This window comes from Meles meles, chromosome 6 (genome assembly GCF_922984935.1).
Source record: "Meles meles chromosome 6, mMelMel3.1 paternal haplotype, whole genome shotgun sequence".
NCBI classification, from domain to species: Eukaryota; Metazoa; Chordata; class Mammalia; order Carnivora; family Mustelidae; genus Meles; species Meles meles.
In genome coordinates this window covers 47,629,572-47,654,807 of record NC_060071.1, presented here as the reverse complement: position 1 = coordinate 47,654,807, position 25,236 = coordinate 47,629,572, and the positions used below count along the sequence as shown (strand labels likewise).

The following is a 25,236-nucleotide window of genomic DNA, read 5'->3' as shown; positions in this document are numbered from 1 at the left end:
TCCCTCCCTCCCTCCCCCTCCCTCTCCCTCCCTCTCTGCTTTCCCCCTTTCCTTGGTTAAAACAGAGTTCACGGACAAAACCAGGAACAATGCAGTCAGGCTCATGTTCTCACTGGCTGGAGAACTGTGCAGAATCAGAGCTCTGCGGTCTCGGGTTCCTTGTCCCACACTTTGGCAGGTGTGCTCTGCATTGATCAGGGGGCAGAGGTTTTCAGTCACCCCATGGGGACTGGGGAGGAGGACACAGCCGTGTCCCATGCTGAGCATGATTTCATAGAGCTGGTGCACCGTGTCCCTCATCATCAAATAAATGATCTGAGCAACCTCATCTCAGCAGGTTCCAGAAGCAGAACAGCCCCATCTAAGGGATCTGCTGGGATAGTTGTGAAAAGAGCTTTCCTGGGCCGCGGAGGCAGAGAATCATCTGGTCGAGGACTCAGTCTCTGCCACTCGAAAGCCTCACTCAAGGAAAGGACTGAACTTCTCCGAGCCTCAGATACCTGATCTGTAAAATGGCAAACCTAACACCCTCCCCCCAGGTTGTTGGAAGAATGAAGTCGCAAGCGCAATGTCAGGCAAACAGCAGGTACTCAATGAATGTTAGTTCTCTTCCTACCAGTCCTTTCTTTAGCATTCCCAATTGAGTGACCCCATTTGAAGGGTTAACTCTTACCCTGAGAAATCGCAGTCTCTCTAGGGGCATTGTTATGTCTGACAGGCCAAGGACTAGCTTGAGTATGGGCAAGTGGGGCCAGCTTTGAGAAAGAGGAGCCCAGTATTAACTGTGCATTTCGAAGGTTTTATGAAGTCACAGAATTGAATTCTTACATGGGTGATGTCTCCCCTCACTGCCCCGGGGCAGAGGAGATCCCTTCTGGTTATAAATCAACCTTGCATCACACTTATTCTGATCATAATTATATAATTGTTCATGAGACCGTTTTACATCTACACGCTCTCCAAGAGCAAGGACGAAGCCTAGCACAGTGCCTGGCACACCCAGGGTGAATAATGAACAGAAAAGTTCCCACTTGCCTTATCTCCTTCCAGCCAGATCTCAGTTCTGTTAGCGACCCAAGGGCTGGGATGACAATCTGCACTTTCGAGATGAGGAAACTGAAGTTTCGAGAGGTGGTACCACTGCTAAGGCCATTCAGTAAGTCGTGGTGGGACAGGCCCTTCGGCCCAGACCTCCAGACACCACATCTTGGGCTCCTTTCCTCCGCACTCCTCTGCCCTTTGAGTCGTCAGCCTTGCCCTCTTGTTGATTCCAGTGGTGACACTGTATAGGAGCTCCTCTCCCTGGAGCCTTCTGTCTGGGCATGCCAGCTGCCACAGTTTGAGTGCTGAAGGTCTCTCCTTTCCACCTTAGCCCATTGAGCAATGGCTTAGTTATTGGTTGACGAGCGCCCCATCTGATGATGGCAAAGCGAGCCCAGACGTGTCTGGCTACATGGGCCTCAGGGAGAGGAGCCTCTGGAAGGAAAGATTCCTAGAGATGGGAACTTAAGCCGGTTAGGTTTGTGCTGTTTGTTGGGGGGGGGGGGGCGGCGGCGGCGAGGGGGTGCTTGACATTCAGCTTCAATACTTTAGAAGATTGGTCATTCCATCCATTCCTGTTTGCTTTTCCACTCTTCTGATCCCCTAAAAAAAAAAAAAAAAAAAATCAAAGCTCTTAGGGCAATTGAATCAGTTTATATCCTCAATTCTCTTTTAATTGCTATCCATTCTTTACTAATTAACCACATCTCTGATCCAGACAAGTAGTAAACATCCAACCCTCTCCTTTTCCCCCATCAAACCCAGTTCACAATCTTGCCTTACTGTTCTATTACATCCATTCCCCCCCTTTTATTTAATCTCCCCACATCTCTGGGGATTCTTTTTTTTTTTTTTTATGATTTTATTTATTTGACAGACAGCGATCACAAGTAGGCAGAGAGGCAGGCAGAGAGAGAGAGAGGGAAGCAGGCTCCCTGCTGAGCAGAGAGCTCCATGCAGGGCTCGATCCCAGGACCCTGGGATCATGACCCAAGCTGAAGGCAGAGGCTTTAACCCACAGAGCCACCCAGGCGTCCCTCTCTGGGGATTCTTGAAGAACCCCTGGAGATGTATGCTCCAGGACAAACTGAACTTAATGTTTACCAGACATAATGGGAAAACACGTGAACTGAGAGTAACCAAATGTGTGTACGTGGCCCAGCTTCCCTGTGTCTTGTCGTGAGCTGGGGGATGAATGATTTCATCTGCTTGGGTTTAGTCTGTGCATCTCCAAAGCCGCAGGGGCTCTTCTCTATCTCTTGTGTCCTTCATGTACATTTCCTTAAGCCCTTGATGACAAATCAGAGACAGGAATGTCTTAAGAGCCACAAGTGAGCAGCTCACTCACTGCTCTGGAGCTCATTCAAGGTTCTTTATCAAGAGTTGCCGGGAGAAAAGGTCATCCTTAAGCCTGCTGTGGTCTGGAAGTGCTGGTAACAAGATTGTCTTTGTAACTACTTCCTTAAAAAGACTTCGGAGCTCTTTATGAACACAAACAATCCCTGAGCTGATAGGGACAGAACAGTAGCACCCCTTCTAATGCGGATGGCATGTGCTTCCCGGTGACTCTGTCATGGAAGCTGCTCTATCTCTCCAAAACCTGCTTGGACAAGTGGTTTCCCTGGGCGCTGAGGCCGGCTTGAGAGTCCGCGGAGGCTGAGAGTCAGCACAAACGGGAGAGAGCTGAGGCTGGTCAGGCTGCGGTGGCCAAGAGAATAGGGCAGGATGGGCCAAGTGGCAAAATCAGGGGTCATGTACCAGGGCTGGGTGAGTACCCTTCCTCATGAGGTCGAGCAAGTCTGTAGGCATGTCTGTAGGTCAAGCAAGTCAAGCATGTCTATAGGCAGCAAGGAGCCAAGAGAATAGGCAAGGTCGCAGAGCAGGAAGGAAACGGAGCCCAGCATGGGGAGCAGAGCAGACACTGGGAGGCCCAGGGAAGCCAGAAGCACAAGTGACAAGGACAATGGGAACAGTAAGTGGCAGTAATAGCAGGAGGAAGGTTTATCACTAGGTTAATAAAACCTCCAAGTTAACAAGTGAACATGGACTGAATACAAAGGGGAAACAGAGCCCCATGTATTTGACTCAATATATGCATAGGTATACTTAATACACAAATGTGTGAAAAGCGGGCAGAAATGAACAACAGGTGATGGTAATACGCACTGGAAGCCGAACCCAGACCCCAATGCAAAACGCCTAGCACGGTGCCTGACACATCCTAGGTAGTCAATAAACAGGACTTTTTCTTCCGCTGCTAACCCGCCGAAGGGCTAGCCCTCCCCCAGCTTCCTAGCGAACGGACTGATACTGTGAAGCAGCTTATGAGTTACTAGGGTCAGTCTAATTGCTTCGAAAAGCTGTTTACCGCGTACCCACGCTGTGCTATTTACCTATTCTAAATGAATTTCTTTGTGTCCAAAGGAAAATGCAAGACCTTATCAGGCTGCACTGTACCATCTGCAGAGTTTGAGCTGGAACGCACCCTCTCTGCTCTCCTTTCCGGTCCCTAACGTGGGCCTGGCACACGACTGGGGTGGGGGGACTAAAGGAGGCTCTTTTCCACGTGGCATTATACTTAGGGGGCTTCTCAGTAAGGCTGCGACAGACCAAGGCAGCGACCCCGGGAGCCAGTCTCCAGACGCACCCTTCCTGGGGTGGGGGGAGGGCGGGAGGGAAAGGATAGGCGGCTCTCCCCCAGCCCTGCCCGCCGCTCCCACGGAGACACCGGGGTTCCCAGGTGAGCGCGGTCCCGCGGAGCGCGGCTGAAGTCAGGCTACAACTCACCTCGAAACCGGGGCTCGGGACCTGCTGCGGGCCGGGCGTTCTCCACCTACCCCTCCCGCCTCCTCCCCCCGCCACGATGACATCATGGGCTTAGGGCTGAGTAGCTCTATAAAAGCGACCCGCGCCGCGCCGGGCGCCCAAAGAACAGAAGCGCTCGCACTGCCGGGCTGCGCACAAGGTCCCCAGCGCGGGAACAGACGCAGCGGGAACCCCCGCGGCGCGCCGGCCCGGGCCCCGGCCCTTGCCCCGCCCCCGCCACGCGCGATGTCCTGCAGACCGCACGCCGCCGCCGCCGCCGTCCTCCTGCTCCTCTGCCTACAGGAACAGCCGGCCGGCCTGGCCCCGCTCCACGGTAAAGTGTTCGCCTCCTCCTCCCTCGGTCCCGGTCCCGAGCGCGCAGCCGTACCTGGCCGGAAGACTGCCTGCGGGGCTCGCTAATGCTAAAGCAAAATCATTTCGGGGAAGCATACTCTCCAGGGGCGTATTTTTGGACAATTTGGAAAAGGCGTTTTGGAAAATTCTTTTTCCTTGGGCAGGCACGACCTGTTGCGGTGGGCGGAAGCATGTTGTCTTGGGATGAAAGCATGCTCCTGCGTTCTTGGAGCTCTCCCCAGGTCTGGAGGGGTGAGAAAGGGAACCAAGATTTAAAATGTGCCCCATCCACGATTCCTGTGCAGGTGGTCGAGGAGTGAATGTGGCGTCGGAGACGCCTGACTAGCCCCAAGGGTTTGTCGTGCCCCAGCTGCAGCACCTTCCCACAGTGGTGGATGCTTTTCTTTACCATTTTTACCTCCAAGTCAAAGGGATGATGCATCCCATTCTTAATCATTGTTTTTCTCCAGAAGGGCTCTACTATCTTGACCGTGAGTGTGTGCACTCAGAAGCGCATACACACCTCACTTCTGAGTGTAATTAGGGCGCTTAACCCCGACAGGCTGGAGGCTGAGGGTACCCAATGGGATGGCAGGAGGAGGTGTGGGGACCTGAACCAGAGCCTCCGGTCTTGGCAGTGAGTTTGGGTGCGTGGCCAAGGTCAAGGTTAGTTAATCCTTAGGAGAAGTAAGAGGATGCCAAGCTTTTGCCTGCCTCTCCAACTGCTGGGGGAGCACTTTTCTGGGAGTAGGTAGTGACTTTTGTGGAAACTTCCCGGGTAACTAATGGTAGCTCCTGCCCTTGATGGAGTTTGTTTCAAGTTGTGAGGACATTTGTAGGTTCTACCATTCCCGGTCGGAGGTCCTGGGCCGAGGTTAGGCTGAAACATTTGTAGGAGGGCTAAAAATGACTGTGACGGCTGGAAATGGATCTGCCCTTGCCCGACAGTGGTGTGGGAAATTGATCCTGCTCTGTAGCATGAAAACTCAGAGCTTCCTTCTCTGCTGGAGGTTACTGTGTCCACGGGGCTGGGTAGGAGGGAGGTCGGGGAGCTGGCCTGTCGCAGTGTTGGCATTACTCTTAATTCAACTTAAATCCACTGGCTGCCAAGATTTGGTTGATATTTCCCTTGTCTGGTCCGGAAGAAAGAGAAGGTTGGGGGACACCTGGGTGGCTCAGTTTGTTAAGCGCCAGACTCTTGATTTCAGGATCATGAGTTCAAACCCCATGCTAGGCTCCATGCTGGGCTCCATGCTGGGCATGGAGCCTATTAAAAAAAAATTTTCTGTGGGAGAAAGTGGTTATATGAAAGTGGAAGTTAATTTTTAAAACTGTAGACTTTGACATATATTCCCCTTTTGAGAAAGCTGCATAGGGAGCTGAAGTTTTGCTAGAAATCTCTCTTGTAGTTCCAAGGTGCTCAGAGACAGGAGAGAAACAACCATTCATTGGCTCTTTTCCAGAAAGCCTATTACTCCCTTCACTCTGGGGCAGCTCCTCCTCCCTTCCCTCTCTTCCCCTGCCTTCCCTGCCATTCCCTCCCTCTTCTCCTCTCTCTCTCCCTAGCCCCAGCCCTTGTCCCTGCCCTTTCTCATTCTTCCTCCTCCTTTGCCTTCCTTCCCTCCCCATCCTCCAAGTTGGGGTGGGGGACCTTGCAGACAAAAAGCCACTTTCACCCCACACTGAGTAGCCAGCCTGCCTACCTCCAGGTTCTAAGAACACCGTTTTTATTCTGTTATTCCTCATGTAGTTTTCTTGGCTGCTTAACTGCCTCAGGGGACAAGGTCAAAGCAAAGGTCACCAAGATGTGGAGTGTCAGTATTAACCCAAGGTGGGGAGAGGAGGGGGTTAAGCTAGGTAATGAGGCCAAAGTGTAGTCTGCCCTCCCCGAGCATTTAAACTCCCAACATTTGGCACTGGGGAATGTCAAAAAAAAAAAAAAAAAAAAATGACTGGAGTGGAGAGAAGGGAGCATAAGAAGGTGAGGTCACATGTCTTCTGGAGAAAACCTTGGAATGCTTAGTCGCTGTGGGAAACATTTCAGTGATTTCTGTGGAGTCTGCTCTGCCTGAACCTGGTTGGAGAGCTGGGCAATCTCTGGCTGCCCCAGTGACGGTTACTCAGAGAAGGTTCTAGGATCCAGAGCAGGAAGCAGGCAGGGCCCTGAACCCCTGGCCTGGATCCTTGTCTGTCCCACTTCCTAAGTGAGCACTCAGGCGTTCTCCCTGCCCGGTACAGAGTAGGCCTGCAGGTTCTAACAGGCATGGAGCTGGGCCTCCCAGGTCTCCCCACAGAAAAGGCAAAATGTCCCTCCTGGAAAAGCCTGTTCCCTCAGGAAGCCTCCAAGGTGTAGCCGCAGGGGCCTTGGCCTGGCCTGCCTCCTGCGTGCGGTCAGGACTCCTGCCCTAAACAGGAGGCGGGGAACCGTGAGGCGCTACCTGCAAATAAAACAAACACGTGTGCATGCATATCCCTTAGGGAGTCTTCCTCGGGTCAGTTCTGAGCTGAAGAGGGACCAGGCTGGGCCCTGACCTTCATCTGATGACCACCACCCCCCTTCCTTGTATGGTGCTGCTTCTCCCCAGCCTCCAGCTCCCGAGTCCTTCCAGACACTGTCATTTATACCCAAAGCACCAAAGCTTGAGGACCAGGTGGGCTTGCTCAGAGAGAGGAAGGCAGGAAAGTTTACTCCGGATGCTGCAACTTTTAAAGAAGGCGTCCCCGGTCCTGTGTCACCACCGGAGGTCTCAGTCCCCGATGTCCACTCTGTGGCCTGGTCCCCGAGCTTCCCGCAGTATCACCTGGATGCCACATCTGAGGATGAGCCAAGACCGACAGGGGAGACGGCATAGCAAGCGGGAGACGGCATAGCAAGCGGGAGACGGCGTAGCAAGCTTTGGTAGGGAGAGCTCAGAAGAGGTGGAATAGTAAAGGTGATGATTTGATTTGGGGGCAGGTGCAGTTAAACTCTTGGCCCAGGCTGGACTGCTGGGAGGCAGCCGCTGTGTTTCTGGTGGCCTCCAGGATTCCGGGAGCGGCCCGTCTCTCCAGGTTAGCTGTGAGGATGAACTCCCCGATTACTTGTGAACGTTTGTGCGCTGAGCTCCCAAGTGCTCTGCCCAGCTCTGACCAGTGGCAATGGTCTGGATTCTTCTAGCTCTGAAATCCAGAACTGTATTTCAGACAAAAATGCCTGGAGAGATTCAGTAAAGAGGTTGGAGCTTGGTTCCAAGGCAATGCCTTCTTTGTTCCTTGTCAGCGTCATTTCAGGCAAAGGGCTGGCAGTTCGTGTGCTGGGGGGTTTGGTTCTGCCTGTTTTCATCTAATTGCTAATTCCAGGGAGGTTAATCTTGGGACTCTTAACTCCTATGGGGTCCATAGCAGGTTTTAAGGGGTTCTGTGGGCCTCCTGAAATTAATTGCACATGAAATTTTGTGTGTCCAAGCCTGTGGGCATTTTTGTGGGGAAGAGGTCTGGAAGTACTCACCAGATATTCTAAGGTGTTTGAACACCAGCCCCCTCACTCCTTGCAATACCCTAAAGATCGAGAAGGAGACTCAGAAAGTTCCCGAGTTTACTGGAGGGCCTGGCAAATGTGCAGAGACACTTCTTAGCAGACACTGATCTTCCACTGCGTGGCAGGGGACTTTCTTTTCCTTATGGATAAAGCAAGGTGATAGGCTGCAGGTGGCCCCTGGGGACCTCACTGCTTCTCTTCTGGGGAGGAGGTCGGTAATACCTCAACCTACACAAATCACGGAGGAACCATACAGGCCTGTTTTATTGGGATCTGGAGATAGTGCCCAAATTGAAAAAGGCTTCAAAGTGCTCTAGGGACCAGGAAACTAGCGAGGGGTGCCAGGGGACTGCTTTATTAAAAAGCCTTTTAGAACCATCTGATGCTTTAAGCCATGTCCAAGTATAACTGGATATTACCATTTTGAAAATTAAAAACAAGATTAATTAAAAAAGCACGGAGGCAAAGAAAGGAACCAGAACTACAGAAAACCATGAGATTAAACTAGCTTTGCAAAAGCAGCAAAATCCTCTTTTCGCTTTTAAAAATCACTGTTGGCTCGAGTAGGAAATGCTCAGTTGTGGTTAAGGTTGCAGGTTGCCGGTCAGTTAGGTTTCACTGCAAATCAGTTCCCAGGAGAGAAAGGGGAGGTGAGAACCTTCCACTTCTGACTGTACCCTGTGGGCCAGGCATCGTGGTGGCATCAGGAGAGGCATTTGGGATTTGAAGAGTCCCTCTCACTGGGTGTGTCCTCTGAGACACCCTGAATCTCAGCATCTCTGTGAGGTGAAGAGGGAGGTTTCAGGCAGGGTACCAAGCAGGCAACTCTGCAACATTTTTTTTTTTTTTTCTGAGTATGTTTGGATGTAGGAACGGGGGACTTCTGTGCGTGAAGGGTGTGGAGTGGGAGGCGGTTGGTGACTTCCGTGATATTCCTGGCAGAACCTCTCCTACACATTCTCTCCACCCCTGGAATTCTAACTCGGGGGAGGGTGGCAGCTTCCTCAAGGAAAAACTTTCCTTCGGAAGAGAGTTTTCTCCTCTTTAGGGACTGGTGTGAACGGCTCTCCAGGGTGTGTTGTTTGGTGGGAGAAAGCAAGAGGCCTAACAGTGTTTCCAGTATGCTGACATCTGTGTGCAGAAATGGGCAGAAAGAATGTGATTACGTACGTGTGAGTAGTCACACTGTGAAAATGCTCCCAGCAGCTCATAAAGCTGGCTCTCTCTCTCTCTCTCCTGGAAGCAGGGAGATTAGGTGGGAGGAAGAGCTTTTACTGTGTACCCTTTGGGAGTTTTTGGGTTTTGCAACTTGTGAATTTTTTTTTTTTTTTTTTTTTTTTTACATATTCAGAAGATAAAATTTGGCTTCTCTAGGATCTGAAAGGCTTCTAATCAAGAATTCCCCTCCTTCCCCCCGCGAGTCCTGGCTGCCAGTCACTGCCCCGTGCCTCCCCTCTGGTGCACAGCGGCTCTGGGAAGCAGCTGATCTGACGCAGACTCTGACAAAGTCTGCCATCTGGGCATCCGCCTCCTTTCCAGCGGCACCCATTTCAAAATCCAATCTATAGCGTTTTCTCTCACTGGCTCAAGCTCTGTGGTACTTACTTTACTTTGTTTTGTTCTTTGCAGGATCCAAGTGGAGCTATTTTGGTAAGTAGAGATCTTAAATATTTCTTTCTTTCTTTTTTTAAAGATTGATTTACTTTAGAGAGCCTGAGCGGGGTGGGGGAGGGGCAGCGAGAAAGAGATCTCTGCTTAGAGCATGTGCCTGACATGGGGTTCGATCTCATGACCCTGAGATCATGACCTGAGTCGAAATCGAGAGTCGCACCCTTCACCAACTGCGCCAGCCAGGCGTCCCCTTAGATATTTTTTGGAGGAGACCGGTGTATGTAATGAAAAAGCCCAAAATGCTGTGATCTGCAGAGGTTATCGCCGGGGTTGAGAAGAGCAACTCTGGTATCGTGAAGAGAGTACGAAGGCTTCTCTAAAGAACTGTTCCGCACGGGCTGCATGTGGTACTTTCTCCAAGCACAGGAACCTGCCCTGTGCATTCAAACTGTGAATCTTAGCGTTCCACTTTCCAGAGTCCTGCAAGGATTTCTACCAAACCTCCCAGGTGACTGTGCCTTGGTTACCTCCAGACGGCAGGGGCCTTGGGTGGGACAGAGACCTTCTCCTCCATAGGACATTTATTTTACAATAAACAAAGAATAAAGGGCTCCTTTCTGGAAGTTTGGCTCAGGCCCCAGAATTTCAGGTCCACGTGTCCAGAATTAACATCTTGTTGCCATGTTTGTCAGTACTTGGGGTTCAGAGGTGGTGCTGGCCTGTCCTTACTGGGACATCACATATGCAGCGGGGTTTGGGGGGATTGGATCAAGAATGACATTTGCCATCTCCGGCAGGCCAGCAAAATAAGCAGCTTGCAATCAGCTCAGCTGGCGTATGAAATGAACTGGGAATCTGGTCATCAGCTGGGGTGGGAACGGGAGGCGGAGCGCTGGGTGCACAGACAAGTGCGAGGACATTCATGTCTTGTGAGGGGCAGTCAGGACCACTGGGCAAGATAGACTGTTCCAGGAAGAGGAAGCTGGAACTGGCCTCCTTGGCACGGTAGGAGGGGTGACCAGCAGAGGAGTTGATCCCAGCAGAAGCAGAATCTACAGAAAGGTCTGGCTTAGATTTGCAAAAGCTAGGCTTTGGCTGTTTGTTAGCCCGGGAGGCATAGAAAATTCACTGCGCTAATTCACCAACCACCTACAGGCCAGGGTCTCCTTGGCTCCGGCGTTGCATGGCTCCATCATTACTAATATCCCTTACGAACTTACTTGTGCAAGAAATGCCGCTACGTGGGTGGGTGATGAAAAGGACTGTGCTCCGTAGCTGGAAGAACTTGCAGCTCCCGGTTCAAGGCTGAAAATGGCAGGTAGGGAATAAAGCTTCAGTGCGCTGATCGTTCTGAGGAAAAAAAGTGCTTGGGTTGGATGGCCAAGGAGGGCTCCCTGGGGGGGGGGGGGCTTTCCTCTGGACCTTGGAGGATGGAGAGGATTCAGTGGGGGTAGGAAGGAAGTGCTGATGGCCAAGATGATGATGGCATCCCATGAGCCGAGGCAAGAAACAACAAGATGGTATTTGGGGGGTGTGGGGCGACATCCACAGAAAGTGTTCCAGGGAAGCAATTAACTCTAAGGTCAGAAAGAGATGTTGGGTCGAACAGGGGAAGACATGGGCAGGGGCGGGCTGGACCCTTCCCATTTTGTCCCAGAGATGAAGGGGCAGGGCAGTGAGTCATCTGTGTTTTAGGGAGAGTCACATGGCAGTGGGGACTGGAGAGGGAAGGATGGGGCGCAGGAAGAGCTCTGGCCTTTGCACAGTTCCTATTTGACGTCTTCCCAACCAGCTTGGGGCTGGCAGGCAGACGGAAGGAGAGGCGGGACAAATACTTGACACAGGAAGACTCAGCAGAGTCTGGACCATGTGGGGGGTGACAGGAGCAGCGCAGAAGCACTGCTTCCTGACCGCTCACTCTGGCCGGCCCCCTCGCCCGTGCCCTGCACCACTGGAGACGCACTCTGCAGAGTCGAATGGTGTGGGACATGCACAGGCTGAGCGCAGAGAAAATCTGGCTTTTGATGAGTGCCTTGAGTGCACATGACATGGGGTTCACCCTCCGTGGAGCCCGGTGAAGGAGGACAGATGCAGGGAGGCCAGGGAGGCAGAGGCAGACAGGTCCAGGCCGGCAGCTGGCACCAGTGCTCAGAGTCATGCAGGGAAGCAGAGGACCTGGCATAGGTGTTGGGGGGGAAACGGGTTCCAAGTCGTGAGGGCGGCACTGGCAAGTTGAGCCAGATGTCATGTGCTGGCTTTCCCAGGGTGCAGACCTCAGCGACTTTGCACGTAGATGCTGCTGAGTCATCCTGATCCAGAGGCCTCCTATGGCCTGGAACACAGGGCAGGACTTCCAGAAGCACATGGAAAGAGAACCCTACTCCTGTTCCCCCTCCACAAAGTCACCAGGCTGACCTCCTGGATGGCCTGCCTGGAGACAGGAGGACCATCCGATGGCCAAGCTGGGGCCCACCCTGCCCCTGTGCATCTCTCTGGGGTTGCGGAAGGGTGGCTGAAGCTGTGTCCTGGGTTTAGAATTGCTGAGCAGGGGGCGTCTGGGTGGCTCGGTGGGTTAAAGCCTCTGCCTTCGGCTCGGGTCATGATCGCAGGGTCCTGGAATCCGCCCCGCATCGGGCTCTCTGCTCAGCATGGAGCCTGCCTCTCTGTCTACTTGTGATCTCTGTCAAGTAAGTGAATAAAATCTTTAAAAAAAAAAAAAAAAAAAAAAAAGAATTGCTGAGCAGACCATCCCCACTGGGAACCAGTTCCAAATCAGTCCTGCTGGACGCCAGCAGCTCCACCAACCCTGAACCGGGGCGGGGGCGGGGGGGGGGCAGTGGCAAATCAGGTTGCCCTGTGAGCAAAAGATCAACTCCAGCTTGCCGAAGTGAAATCTCTGGTGTTAGAAGTCAAGGTCACAGGTGCGCTCCTGTGGTGGGGGTGATGGGAAGGAGACACGAGGTGGGTGCGGGCTATGTTTCGTTCCTTGGTGTGGGGGCTGTGTTCAGATGGTGAGAAGTCACCAAGCTGTTCACTGTTCACTGATGACACACTGTTGGGTATGTGTGTTGTAGTCAATAAAAGAGTTAACAAATTCCAGTTGGCTGGGAGAGTCATCCTTACCCTGGAAGGTTTTTTGGCCCTTCCCCACAAAAACCAAAAATACCCCTAAAAAAACAACAAAAAAAAAAATCCTTAGTGTGTTCAAAACACCAGAGCAACCAAAAAGAATGACTGTGTTGGTACTAAGGACCTAAGCGCACATCATGTGAGCAGAGAGTGGGCCCTGAGCTCCAACCCTGAGCACATCAGACGTTGCTTTGGTGCTCCCCAGATGCGAGCTCCCTCAGAAGCAGATGTCACTGTCTCTAGAGATCTGGGAGGAATAAGATAAGCCTTCAGAGGAGATGGGATGGATGGGGAACAGGGAAGCCAGGCCCTCCTCCTGGAGGCGTCCACCTCTCCTGGAGTCCAGGGCCCTACCTACAGGGTATCCTCGGGGCCAGCCCCTCCATGCCCACGCAGGGAACTCAGGAATGATGGTGGCTTGGCCTGGGGATGCCAGACAATGGGCTGGAGCCCCTCAAAGGCCCTCCTGCCCAGCTTCTCTGCTGTGGTGGCAGGGTCCTGGGCTCCGGCAGGACTCCGCAGGACCCAGGCACTGCCGCTGCGTTCCTCATGCTGCTTTCTCTCCTTCATCCCAGACCAGAGATTCCCGGTCTTAAAGGATTTCCTTTGAGAATCAGGAAGGGATCCTCCGTGGAGCCAAACCCCTCTGGGTTTTTTTTTTTTGTTTTTTGTTTTTTTAAAGATTTTATTTATTTGACAGAGATCACAAGTAGGCAGAGAGGCAGGCAGAGAGAGAGAGGAGGAAGCAGGCTCCCCACTGAGCAGAGAGCCCGATGCGGGGCTCCATCGATCCCAGAACCCTGGTATCATGACCTGAGCCAAAGGCAGAGGCTTTAACCCACTGAGCCACCCAGGCGCCCTACCCCTCTGGTTCTTCAGGCTCCTGCCTCCACCCACCTTCTTTCCCAAATCTGCTGGAATATTAGGTTGCCACGAACTTTCCCTGGTGCGTGACATCCTTCCCACACACTTCCCAAACCCAAGAACTAGACTCGAAACGTGGAGGGAGGTTGGGGGGGGGGGTGTCTCTACTTTCTATTCTGTAGTTGGGATAAAGGTGCTGCGTGGCCTCACACCCAAATGCAGTTCGGAAGGCAGACTCGGAGCTCAAGGGTGAACTTAAGATAGCCGTGAGGGAGCACACACAACTAAAAGGCTGATTTCATTAAGAATGGGTCTCGGCTTTACCCAAGGTAGAGAGGCTCAGCCAACTCCAAACACCCCCGTGAGCTCTCCCCCAGTCCAGCTGCCATCCTGAGGATGAATGTGAAGAGGCACGGAGCGCTCTGAGGAGAGAGGCGAGAAAGGCCAGAACGTGTTTTTCATACCAGGGATCTGAATCCCTATCCCTGTGTGTTGGGGGATTTCCCCTAAGGCTAGCAATCCAACCCACTGTCATTTCTGCGATCTGCGCTGTAGTTCCAGTCACTGCTAATTGAAGTTGGGACATCCAGGCTCTGTTAGGATGTGGTGTGGTGTGGTGTGGTGTGGTCCACCCACTCAGAATTATTTCTCATCTCTTCCGAGCTGCAGAATTGAGGTTTGTGTGTTCTGGGCGCATCTTGGCCTGCATTTCAGTGTTCGCATCTGGCCTTCCCAGCAGGGTCAAACAACAGGGAAGCTAGGATTGGTTCCTAGAGGTAGGTATAGAGGCAGGGGAGTGGGGGGAGGCAGAACTGGAGAGTGTGCAGAGCCCAGAACCAGGCAGACCTCCGTGAATATCTGCAAGGCTGCTTTCTGGCTGAATGGCCTTAGGAAAGTAACTTAACCTCTCCCCCCCGAACTTCAGGGTTTTCAACGACCAAGTGGAAGTTTGGATCAGCAGCCTCCGTGTCCCCGGGGACTGGGATGCCCTTCCCGAACTCGAAGAACTAGAAGTGAAACAGGTGGGAGGATGCTGGGGAGAAAAGCCCAACCCCTTCACTCCTGCCCTTTAGCAGTCACAAAGGCACCTTGTTTGATTTTGCTAGAAACGCACATTCTTGGGCCCATCCCAGATCTACCTACAAATCAAAAACTCCAGGGCTAGGTGCCCCTGCAGTCTCTTTGCACGAGCCCACTAGGGGCTTCTGATGCCCCAGTCCAAGCCTGAGAAGCACCGGCCCACTGCAGGGAGGATTAAGTAAGACAATGTAGGCAAAGAGGCTGGTGGTGCTTGGCACAGAGCAAGCACGTAATACAGCTAATCACCGTTTTCTTTCCCTCCGTCACACGGGGGGGGGGGGGTGGGGGTGGGATTACAGTAGCTAATATGTGGGAAGATGCCTTGTAAGCTCTGTAGCCCCAGACAAATGTGAGCTGTGTTCGAAAGGGCTGGCTTCTTCATGCTTTGCTGAATTGCCCGAGTTTTTAATAGCAAGGGGGTTACTGAACAAATAGGACATTTCCTTTGTGAGAAAGAAAGGGATTAAGCAAAAAATACAGACTCCTCACAGGCCAGAATGTTCTTTCTAGCCATGTCCTTCAGGCCACAGTGAAGTCAGACCTCATCTCGCTGGTGCTTTCCTGGCCTCTAGGGACCAGTCCCTGAGATATTCTCAGCCTCTCAGCCCAGCCCCCGGGGAGCCTCAAGGCTGATCCTTAATTTAGGGAGCCAGGGTGGAGGCCCTGAACCTGGGAAGAAATTGGAGGTTGGACTGTAAGGATTTGGAGCTAAGTAAGCCCAGCCCCAGGCAGGAACCCTCACCCACCAGAGGCAGAGTCAAGCCTTGGGACTGCAGGGCGAGAGCAGGCTGGCCAGAGCAAGGAGCGGGTCCCGTCAGCCTCTGGCTCTGCTCAGACTCGCCCCTTCTGCTTTGTGCCCCCAGGCATCCAGGTGAGGGCAGAGCACAGCCCTCCAGGAGCTGGTGAAAGCCCTTGGCAGCCCATCCTCAGCACGTAGAGAGATGAGCTCTGGAGTAAATTAGCTCCAAAGGAAGATTTAAGCCAAAAAGGCTTGACTTCAAAGCAGGTGTGTGAAGGAGGCTCCAGGCAGGGACTGGAAAGTCTGGTTTTCCGTGAAGAAGAGAATGGATCAGAGATTGTTCCAGCAATCTCCTGGGGAGGGAGGGAGGGCCCTCTTCCTGCTCTGCTGCTGTCCTCCTGTGCAGCGGCCACCACAGGGGTGAAGGGTACAGGCATCACTACGGAGCCCAGAAGCACAGCCAGACTTCTGGGGGCCACACCGGGTGGCCATGGACAAAGATCACAATTCACTGATTCTCAGATACACATTTTTTTTCTATATTTTAGCGTCTCTGAAATAGGGGTAGATGATCAGTGGTGTCCGGAAGCAATGAAATAGGGTAGTTGATCCACGAATGCTCACTGAGAAGCCCTCTGTCACAGGCCAAGAACACAAGGAAAGGAGCTGAAATGATTAATTTCCACAATTAAGTAGTGAAAACAGTGATAGCAAAGAGGTCAAAGACTAATGGCCAGTATGTACAGTGCCCAACACAACACATAGCAATGATGGGGAACCATATTTGATTTTCAACTGTAACTTTTTCCAATTTTCAATTCATGTATACTTTTTGGTAGTGTTCAATAGTATTACAAGTATATAAACAAAGTGATTTGGGTGCTCTGTATATGTGTATGTGTGTGTTCTAACAAATACTTCTTTAAGGACCAGGCAAGCTCCCTAATTCCCTGACAAGCACTGGATTTTTATGCCAACCAGGAAGGAACAAATCTAAGGACAGCACTTCCTTCTGTCTGTAAAGGTTGACTCAGAGCTGGTCTAGCCCTGCACAGTTTGTTAAGCTCCTCTTAACATTTTAAACGACGTTGCAATCATTAACTTGTGACCAGATCAGCATGTGACTTCTGGGCAAACTGGATGAGACCCATCTGGATCTTGGAAGGATACCTGGGCAGTCAGGGCAAAGGGTTCATGCAGTCCCCACCTTCTGGGACAGCTGGCTCAGGAAAGGCTCCTTGGCTATGATGAAAGTGAGATTTACCTAAAGCAGGCAGCGCTGACATTGGCCAGGGGTACAGCAGCCACTCCCTGGTGGTAGAAAGATAGAGTATCACTCTTCCAAGGTCCCTTAGAAGAAGGGAAGCCGGCGTGTGGAGTGGGGAAGGGAGGAAAGAAAGGTGACTGAAAGTTGTAGAACAAAGATACTCTGTAGCAAGTCTGAGGCAGTCATGCAAATGACTGTGCTTGCCTTTTCGTTTTGGCCACCAGGAACCCTAAGGAAAATTGATTAACTGTCTATTGTCCTATGACCCAGAGATCTAAAGAATCTTCCTTATATTGCCCTTCCAAGTTCTAGATTATTGTTCCTGCTCCTGAGCCAAATTGTTAGAACAGATAGATTTGTGGTATTTTTAGCTAGAAGGGACCTTAGAAGAGTGATACTCTATTTTTCTACCACTCTCTTTTTCCACACCCCTCCATGGATACTGTTGTTTCAAAGATTTTCTATAACAAATTAATATGTTAGTGAAATAGTTAATTGTCCTTATTTGTTATTATTCAAAGACAGACACAGAAGCCCATCAAAGTTTTCAGTTAGCCCAAGGTAATTGGCTCACACTCATGCTACCATACGGATGAATACTGAGGGCCGAGGCCTGGACTAGATGCTGAAGAAATGGTGCCTGAGGCATGGCGTCTGTCATTCTGGGACTGGGAATCTGGGAGGACACCATGAATTGGATAGGGCCTTCCAGTACAGAGAGAAGTGGCACGGAAGAGACCCCACCTTGTGTTTGGGGAAAGGACTAGAGAAAGCTTCCTAGAGGAGGGGATATCTAAGCTGAGACCTGGAGGACAGATCAAAGCTCCCCAGGCGAAGGGCAGGGGGTGGAAGGGCACTGGGGGCCAAGGGACAAATTGTTCTGTGACCACCTGGGCTGGTACATTCTGGGAACGACCAAGGAACTTGACATGAGAGGCTGGGGCAACAGGATGGGGCCAGAGCAAGAGGAGCTCCTGAGCCAGCTGAGGAGGTGGGGCCTCATTCTGGAGGCGGCTGGGGACTGCTGGAACATTCCAAGTCGAAACCTGAGGGGATCAGATAAGCATTTTAGAAGGACGTGGTTGGCTGCAGGGTGGAGAGTGAAAAGAGTGTGAAACGCTAGACAAAGGGAGTTCAGAGGGATGTGGGACAGGGGCGTGGGGGTGCTGAACCAAGGGAGGGGCAATGGGGGTCTTGACCTGTTGGTAATTCAGCTGGAAATGTCAATACCTTATAGAAATGTAGACTCAGTGCAGCCTGCTTGTGGATGAGTGTCAAATGTCTGTTCAAACTGGCATCCAGACTGCCTTATTGCCCAGGTGTGACCCTGAGATTGGGGGTGGGTTGGAGGGGGACAAAACTGACTGACATAGCCAAATCCCAGCCTATTTATGAATGAGGCAAGGGAAACTCAGGGTTCCGCAGTGGCCCGAACAGAGCATGAGGTGCCGAGCCAGGACCAGAACCTGGGTCTCCCGAGTCCCATCCCACGTGCTTTCCTGGTCGTTCGGCAGATGCTTATTTCATAGCAGGTGTTGTGTGCCCTGCACTACACATCATGACACTGTGCAAATGCCATTGAGGAAAGACAAGGGTTTTTTGTGTTTTTTTTTTTAAAGCAAATAATCGAATTTGCCAGGAACAAATTATGCCAAATTAACTTTTTCTTCTTCCCCTCATTGGGACAAAAGGCTTAGTGGTTAAGAAAGCACAATGGACTTAATACCTTTTGACATAGATAAGCATTGGATATGGTTCCTTGTGCCACACTCATGGGAAATGTAGATCAAAGACGGTGTGGTTGCTAGGGGGAAAAATTAATAGATTCCAGCCATTGTTACTGTTGGCAACACATGGATGTTACTCTGGTCGGGGTTCCTCTAGGGGCCACCCTGAATCTATTTCCTTCTCAGATTCTTTGGAAGAGGATGGGCGGCTAAATGAACGTGGGGTGGGGGTGGGAGTCGGAAGAACCACAGTGGATGGGAGAACAGGAAGCAGAGGACGGACGCAGTGAAGAAGCTGGTCAGACAAGTGTGTCAGAGCGAGCGGGCTGGCCAGTGGGGACAGAAGGAGCATCCCTGCGCGAGTGTGGCCGCTGCGGGACGAGGGCAGCCTGCAAAGACTGAAGGGATGATGAATGCCAGGCTGCTGTGCTCTGCCGCTCTGGGTGCTGGGGAAGGAGAGCATGTGTGTCACTCACACACAGACACACACTCGCACACACGCATGCCTGCATCCGTAATCATGTGCATGGCTACATCCTGGGATACGTCTACCCTCGCACACACGCCCATGGCCATCCCCTAGCCAGTGAACTGGGCTTCGCCTCTCAGCTGGCTTCTGACCTATGGCATGGGCGTTTCTATCCCCCTGCTCGGAGAGGTACTCCTCGGGTGAAATCTTCAAGGGACTCCTCAGTCCTTCCTCCTGGCAGCTCCCCAAGAGTCTCCCCGGTTCTTGGCAAACCTTTTGGTGATGCCTCCGCCTGTCCACCAGTAAGGATGATGGAGGGAAATTTCCATCCCTGAGTGAGATTCAGCGTCCAAGTCACACTGAGTGTGCAAAGCTGCCTGGTCAGCGAACTTGTTACACCTTGGAGAAAACTCAACTGCAGGAGCCTAACATTCTTCTTGCACATAACTGCGCACGAAGCACAGATACTTCTTCCGTTAATAGCCAAGGGCTTGTTAATCCCAGTGAGGATTAACTTGTCCAGTTACCACTGGAGAAGTTTTTCCCTCAATGGCGGTTTTCCTTTTTGTTCTGTTTTGTTGTGAGCATAAGCCCGCTGCAAGCAGGGCAGTGCTCCAGGACCTCTGCAGGGTATGGGGGTGGGGGGGGTGAGCAAGGAGCCCTTCCCAGCCTCAGGGAGAATCATCCAGAAAAATGATGTAGCCGCACGGGGGCTGCTCAGGCAGTTGCACAGACCCCAGCCCAGGGAGGATGCTCAGGAAACATTTGTTGAGTGAATGCGGAAGAACGGTTTATCTCTCTGTTTATTTTTGACTCTGGGAGTCAGGGAAGGCACCAGGGAGAGGGTAACACTTGATCTGGGGTGATAGGGTTTCAGAGGTGAAAGCAGGGAGAAAGCAATGCCACATCACCCTGCATATCTCATTCCAAGTACGGGGAGACCACAGGGAACCCTGGATCTGTTTTCCGGTGAGGTGAAGAGGAGGACTTGCTCTAAACGGTTGGCAAACAGCCCTCGGGAGAGAAAGGAAGCATTGAGACAATTGGCTCAGAAGGACGTGGGGCCCAGCATGTCTTGGGAGCCTATCACTTCTGGACAGCGATCTGATGCTACCACGCGCATTCCTCACAACGGGAATGGGAGGTGGGGGCTGCCGCTTTCATTCTGTGAGCAAAGCTCAGGGCAACGGGGGATGTGCCTGAGGTCTCACGGCTTCTAGGTGGCTGAGCTGTGGTGGGCAGCTGGCCGGACGGCTCCTGAGCCCGTGACCTTCCTGTTGTACTTTGCGCCTCTTGGGAGAGGAGATGGGAACTAGCCTGCAGAAGGATTTCAGGTGAGAGAGACCCATGAAAAAGACAGTTTTCTCACTAATAAAGGAAAACTGGGGGAGTAGCTTTGCAAAACTGCAAGAGGGCAATAGGTCAGCTATCGGAAAGCACTTGCTCCTTGTGAAAGCTGGGAAGTGAACCAAGTAAACATCAGGTCCAGGTTTAGAGGCCAGTCACCCTTCACTTTAGTTCAGGTTCCCCCATGGGTGACTGTACAAAGTTCGAGTCTTTTATCAGATCCCTTCTCTTCATTATTTCCAGACTCCCCAGGGAATACTGACAAGGTCACAGATGCCTCCATCGCTGTTCCTCCCCTCTCGCTCTGGACAGTCACCCAGGGCATACCTGTGGGTCACCGCTCACCAGCCTGTAACCTCTGCCGCTGCCCGGGCTCCGTGTCCGCTAAGGCACTTTGGGAGCCGCGGCCTGGGGTCAGAAGCCAGCCTTGCTGCTTACTGGCATTGTGACTTTGGGCATATCATCCGACCTCTGTGCTCCTGTCATCTCTATTTATTTATTTGACAGAGAGAGAGAGAGCACAAGCAAGGAGCAGCAGGGGAGGGGAGAAGCAGGCTCCCCGCTGAGCAGAGTGCGACTCGATCCCAGGACCCTGGGATCATGACCTGAGCCGAAGGCAGACGCTTAGCCCACCCACTGAGCCAAGCGGGTACCCCTACCACCTGTTTTTGTAGATAAAATTTTCTTGGCATGCAGCCCTACTCACCATTCACACAGTTCCTGGGAAGCTGTGGTGGAATGAGGCAGGGCTGGCAAGTAGTGACAGAAACTGTACAGCTCACAAATCATAAAATACTGGCAATCTGGCCTTTTGCCAGAACATGGCAGCCAACCTCTGATACAGAATGATGCCTGGCACACAGTGAGTGCTCATTACATGGTAGCTTAAAAAGCCAAAAAAACTCATTAAGCCTTGGAATTGAGCAAAAAATTCAGTTCAGACCCTGGGATGACAGACAGTCTAAAAGAAAAATCCTAAACAGATGTCTCTGTGCACAGTACTCCCTGAGGGCAACCATTATCCCTTTGCCCATGGGTCCCCCACCATCACGTAGGCACCAGTCTTGCTCTCCTGGCCCAGAGCCCTCCTGGGTTCCCTCTTCGCTGTCTCCAGGCCTCTATTCCTCTTTCTGGCCCAGGATGATTCACAGTGAGAGCACCCGGCCCCTTCAAGAAAAACCTCCACACTGTATGGTCTGGCCCTTGTTGCTCATGCCCAAATGAGGCAGTCCCGATAGTCCAGGCCAGGCCTCCTCAGCCTCCGCACTACGAGCATTCTGGGCAGGATAGTTCTTTGTTGTGGGGGGCTGTCCTGTGCCTGGCAGGATCTACAGCCTCATCTCTGGCCTCTACCCCTAGGTGCCAATAGCACCTGCCAGCCAGGACTCTAGAATGTCTCTAGACATGGCCAGATGACAGTGTTGAGAATACGGACTTGAAGTTTGAAATGCCATCACAAGTGGGACAACATTCCTGTCTAAGACACCTAAATACATATTTAGAAAAACAGTGTTCTTGGCATGGACGCAGACCTGTTACAGATGCATCTAGTTTGTATCACTGGATCACTGAACAGAACACTCAGCATCCCAGCCTGAAGCACCCCGTTTGGATGGCCTCGGCTGGGGCTACGGTTTCAGGGAAACCCTGGGTGGGGCCCTGCCTCACGTCCGCGTAGCTGAGAAGGCTAGTCAAAATGCTTCATCTGACAACATGGGGAGGGCCTCCCCGTGAACCCATTTCTGCTTCCTCCCCCAGAATCTGGAAGTTGCTTATGATCCCCACACCTGCCCCACCCCTCTTCCAGGCCAGTTTTCCAGCTTCATCGGTTTGTACATCTGCCTCGACCTCAAGTGAGAGGAAGAAAGGGTTGGTGGCTTTAAAAGAAGAGTTTAGGCACCAATTCACTTATTCTTTCCACCTGCCCTGCACTTATTCTTGGTGGGCTGGTCCTGGGATTAGAGACAAGCATGATGCAGCCCTTGCCTTCAACGAGTTGACAGCCGAGGGCCCAGCAGACGTGTGAGCCAGCAATTACAGTGGAGCAAGTTAAGTGCTGGGACACGGAGGGAGCATGAAAGGCCTCCGTTGGGGGCGAGAGGGGCTGTCAGGCCTGCCTGAGGAGCTGATTCTTGAAAGACAAAGGAGCTGAGCAAGGAGTTTGTGGGAACGTTACTGTGGCTGGGCGGGTGCAGTTAGGGCAGAGCAGGGCTTTCCGTGGTGGACCACAGAGGTCTGAAGAGGGAGTGAGAGTGCGTGGCACGGAGACACAATCAGGTGTCGGCTGCCTAGTGTTGGAGGAGTGGTGGTGGGAGACTCTTACTGCTGGGTCTCTGGTGTTTCAGCACGTCTGTGGGAAGAGGTGCTGATGGCTTCCAGACTATCATTTCAAGGATGTTTATGTAGCGGATCATTTTATAGGCTAGAGGGGGTGTCTCCTTGTAGGGCAGAGAGCAGATTTTTTTGCTATCCAGTAAGATAAAGACAAGGTCTCCTTTGGGAGTAAAGTTGGGCAGGCTTGTCAACTGCCGCTCTAGAAGACTGAGATTTCCTAAACGGGGAGTTGCATGGCCGTGATGCTGAGCAGTTGGCTCGTGCAGGTGTCACCCAGCCCCTCATAGTGGCGCCCTGTGGAACCAGGCTTGGCAAACAGGCGCAAATGTTGCTCCGCTACTGCTGTGCGTAATAAACTGTCCTTTCTCTCCAACTCAGGAGTCTTGTGTCTTTGCAATGAAGCTGTGGCAGCCTAACTTGTTAGCTTGGGTGAAATTTTAACTCTCCCTGCATCCGCTCCCCGCCCACTGACTTCAGATTTTTGACAGGTGGCAGTGGGGAAAGTCAAGGTTGGAGAAGGGAGTGAGATTACGGGGGGGCTTGAGGGCTGCACTGCAGATCTTAGGATAACTCCTAAAGCCTTGAGGAGCAACTGAAGACCTCTCAGCAAAGTAATGTGCGAATGTGGTGTGCGTTAGTGCGGAGGGGAGGGCTGTGTGGTAAGCCCAGAGAAACAAGGCCAGTGAGGGGCACAGATAGGGAGCTTTGGGTCTGAATAAAGGCTGTGCCAGTGGGGACACAGCAATGCCAAGTCTGAAAGAATCTTGATGTGATCCTTGATAGCACTTGTTCTGATGCAGGAGTCAATCCAGATAACTCATTGCATGTTTTTGTGGTGTCTCTTTAGGCCTTTCACGCTGTGACGTTTCTGAAGCATATAGATCGGATAGCTCCTTGTAGGTGCCTCAGTTTGGGTTTGTCCAGGGGTTTCTCATGAGATTCGGGTTGTACGTTTTGGCATGAATACCACAGAAGTAATGTGTCCCTGCCTGTGCATGTCCTCAGGAGGCACTCGATGTCATTGTTGGTGATCATTTTGATCATGTGCTTAAGATAATGCCTGGTAGCTTTCTCCATTTTATTGTTACCATTTTTCCCTTTTATAAATCATACATAATCTGTGGGAAGATCCTTTGAGCCTGGATGTGCAAAACTTGAATACTGATTGTTTGAATTTGATTTGATTTGATTGATTGAATACCAGATACCAGTATCGTATTAATTGCTAAATTTCCTGACTTGGATACTTGTACTGTGATTATGTAAGAAAGTGTCCTCGTTCTCAGGAGAGAGCCATCTAAGTATTTAAGTACCAGAGGGCATCATGTCTAACACTTTTTCTCAAAAGAGAGCCCTGACTTATGATGGTTCAACCTAAAATTTTTCGGTTTTAGGCCGGTGTGAAAGTGATACACATTCAGTAGAAACTATACGTGGAATTGTGAGTTTGGGTCTTTTCCTTGGCTAGCGATACCTGGTGTGATCCTCTCTGGTGACGTGGGGTGGAGGCAGTAACCCCAGCTCCCAGGCAGCCACCCCAACACAAGATAAACAACTGAGAGACTTACAACTATCCTTTATCCAGACAACCACTCAGTTTTTCCCTTTCAGCACAGTACTCAACAGTTTACATGTGATATTCAACAGGCTTTGTCTTAGATAATTTTGCCCAGTTGTAGGCTAGTATAAAGCAGGCTTAAGGTAGGCAAGGCTAAGCTGTGATGTTCAGTAGGTTAGACGCATTTTAAAATTACATGGTATTTGCAACCTACAATAGGTTTATTGGGACATAATCCCATCACAGGCTGAGGAAGAACTGTAATGACAATAATAATGTATGTATAGGTGTATATATTGAGAGATGTATAACATTGTGATAAAATGTTAACAGCTAGTGTTTTAGGTGAAGAGTATATGGGAATTGATTGTGCTTTTCTTCTAACTTTTTCTGTACATTAAAACATTTTCAGAGTAAGCTTTTTAAAAAGACACATAAAAGTAAAATCATTATTTCCCTGTGCCTAGCAATGGGATCAAAGGAGAAGATTTGATTCTAGGTTTTGGTGTGGTAAATGGTACCATCCGTTGAGACAGAGAAACTTGAAGGAAGCGAGAGAAGTTTTGGAAGGAGGACGGTCAGAGAGGAAAAGATGGCAAGTTTGGTTGTTCTTTAATTGTTTGTCTATCTGCCTTCCTCTGCAGCCATGTCTGGTTTCAGGAAGCCAACGGCATCCAGGAGGGGCGTCCAGTGGGCAGCAGTTCTGGAGCTCAGGAGGAAACTGGGTAGGGCAGAGGTGGACGGACCATGAGAAGGCTGACATTAGGGGCAGGGAGCTACAGATAGTGGGAGAGGAAAGGTTTCAGAAACGGGGTGGCAGTGGGCACTGGGGCCAAGGACTGCAAGAAAAACAAGAACTGAAGAATCTGTTTGAATTCAGTGGGGCGTGGGCAAGTCAGAGTCACAGAGCAGCGAGTCTGTATGGGAAGTAAAGAGGCACAAGCCAGCAGGTTAGGCAATTCTTGGAAGATGCTTGGTTGCAAAACGGAGGCAAGAGACCACAGTGAAAGCGAATGGGGAGGTACTGGTTCTACTAACAGACATCAGAAGTCCACAGCTAAATTCCTTGTGGGGATCACATTCAGCTTAGATATCCAGCATTATCCCTGACCTACTGTCTAACCCCAAATGCAGTCATGGTGGGTTACCCTCAGCCTCACACTTTTAACAAAGACGAGCAACCCTCTGTCAGCTAGAGGAGAAGGCTATATCAATGATTCAAAGCATCTGAGACATTTCCAGACCTCCTCTTGCCAGGGAAAGAGCCAGGCACAGAGGCAGCTTCTGCCCACGTCATTTGCTCTCCCACCAACTTCCTTCTAGTGCCAGAAAACATTGCCACACCACCTTGTATGGAATACGCCTCTATTAGCATTATGACGTGAGGGTTCCCC

At 51.4% G+C, this 25,236-nt stretch overlaps 1 protein-coding gene across 1 annotated transcript in view; it reads left to right on the top strand.

Annotated features, from left to right (window-relative positions):
* The first annotated feature begins 568 nt into the window (after positions 1-568).
* Positions 569-25,236, top strand: part of CA12 (carbonic anhydrase 12) — a 56,752-nt gene continuing 32,084 nt past the window's right edge. The window contains exons 1-4 of the mRNA XM_046007815.1: positions 569-586; positions 3,944-4,180; positions 9,347-9,367; positions 14,247-14,343. Of these exons, the coding sequence (XP_045863771.1) occupies positions 569-586; positions 3,944-4,180; positions 9,347-9,367; positions 14,247-14,343 (373 nt within the window). The remainder of the gene's footprint in view (positions 587-3,943; positions 4,181-9,346; positions 9,368-14,246; positions 14,344-25,236) is intronic.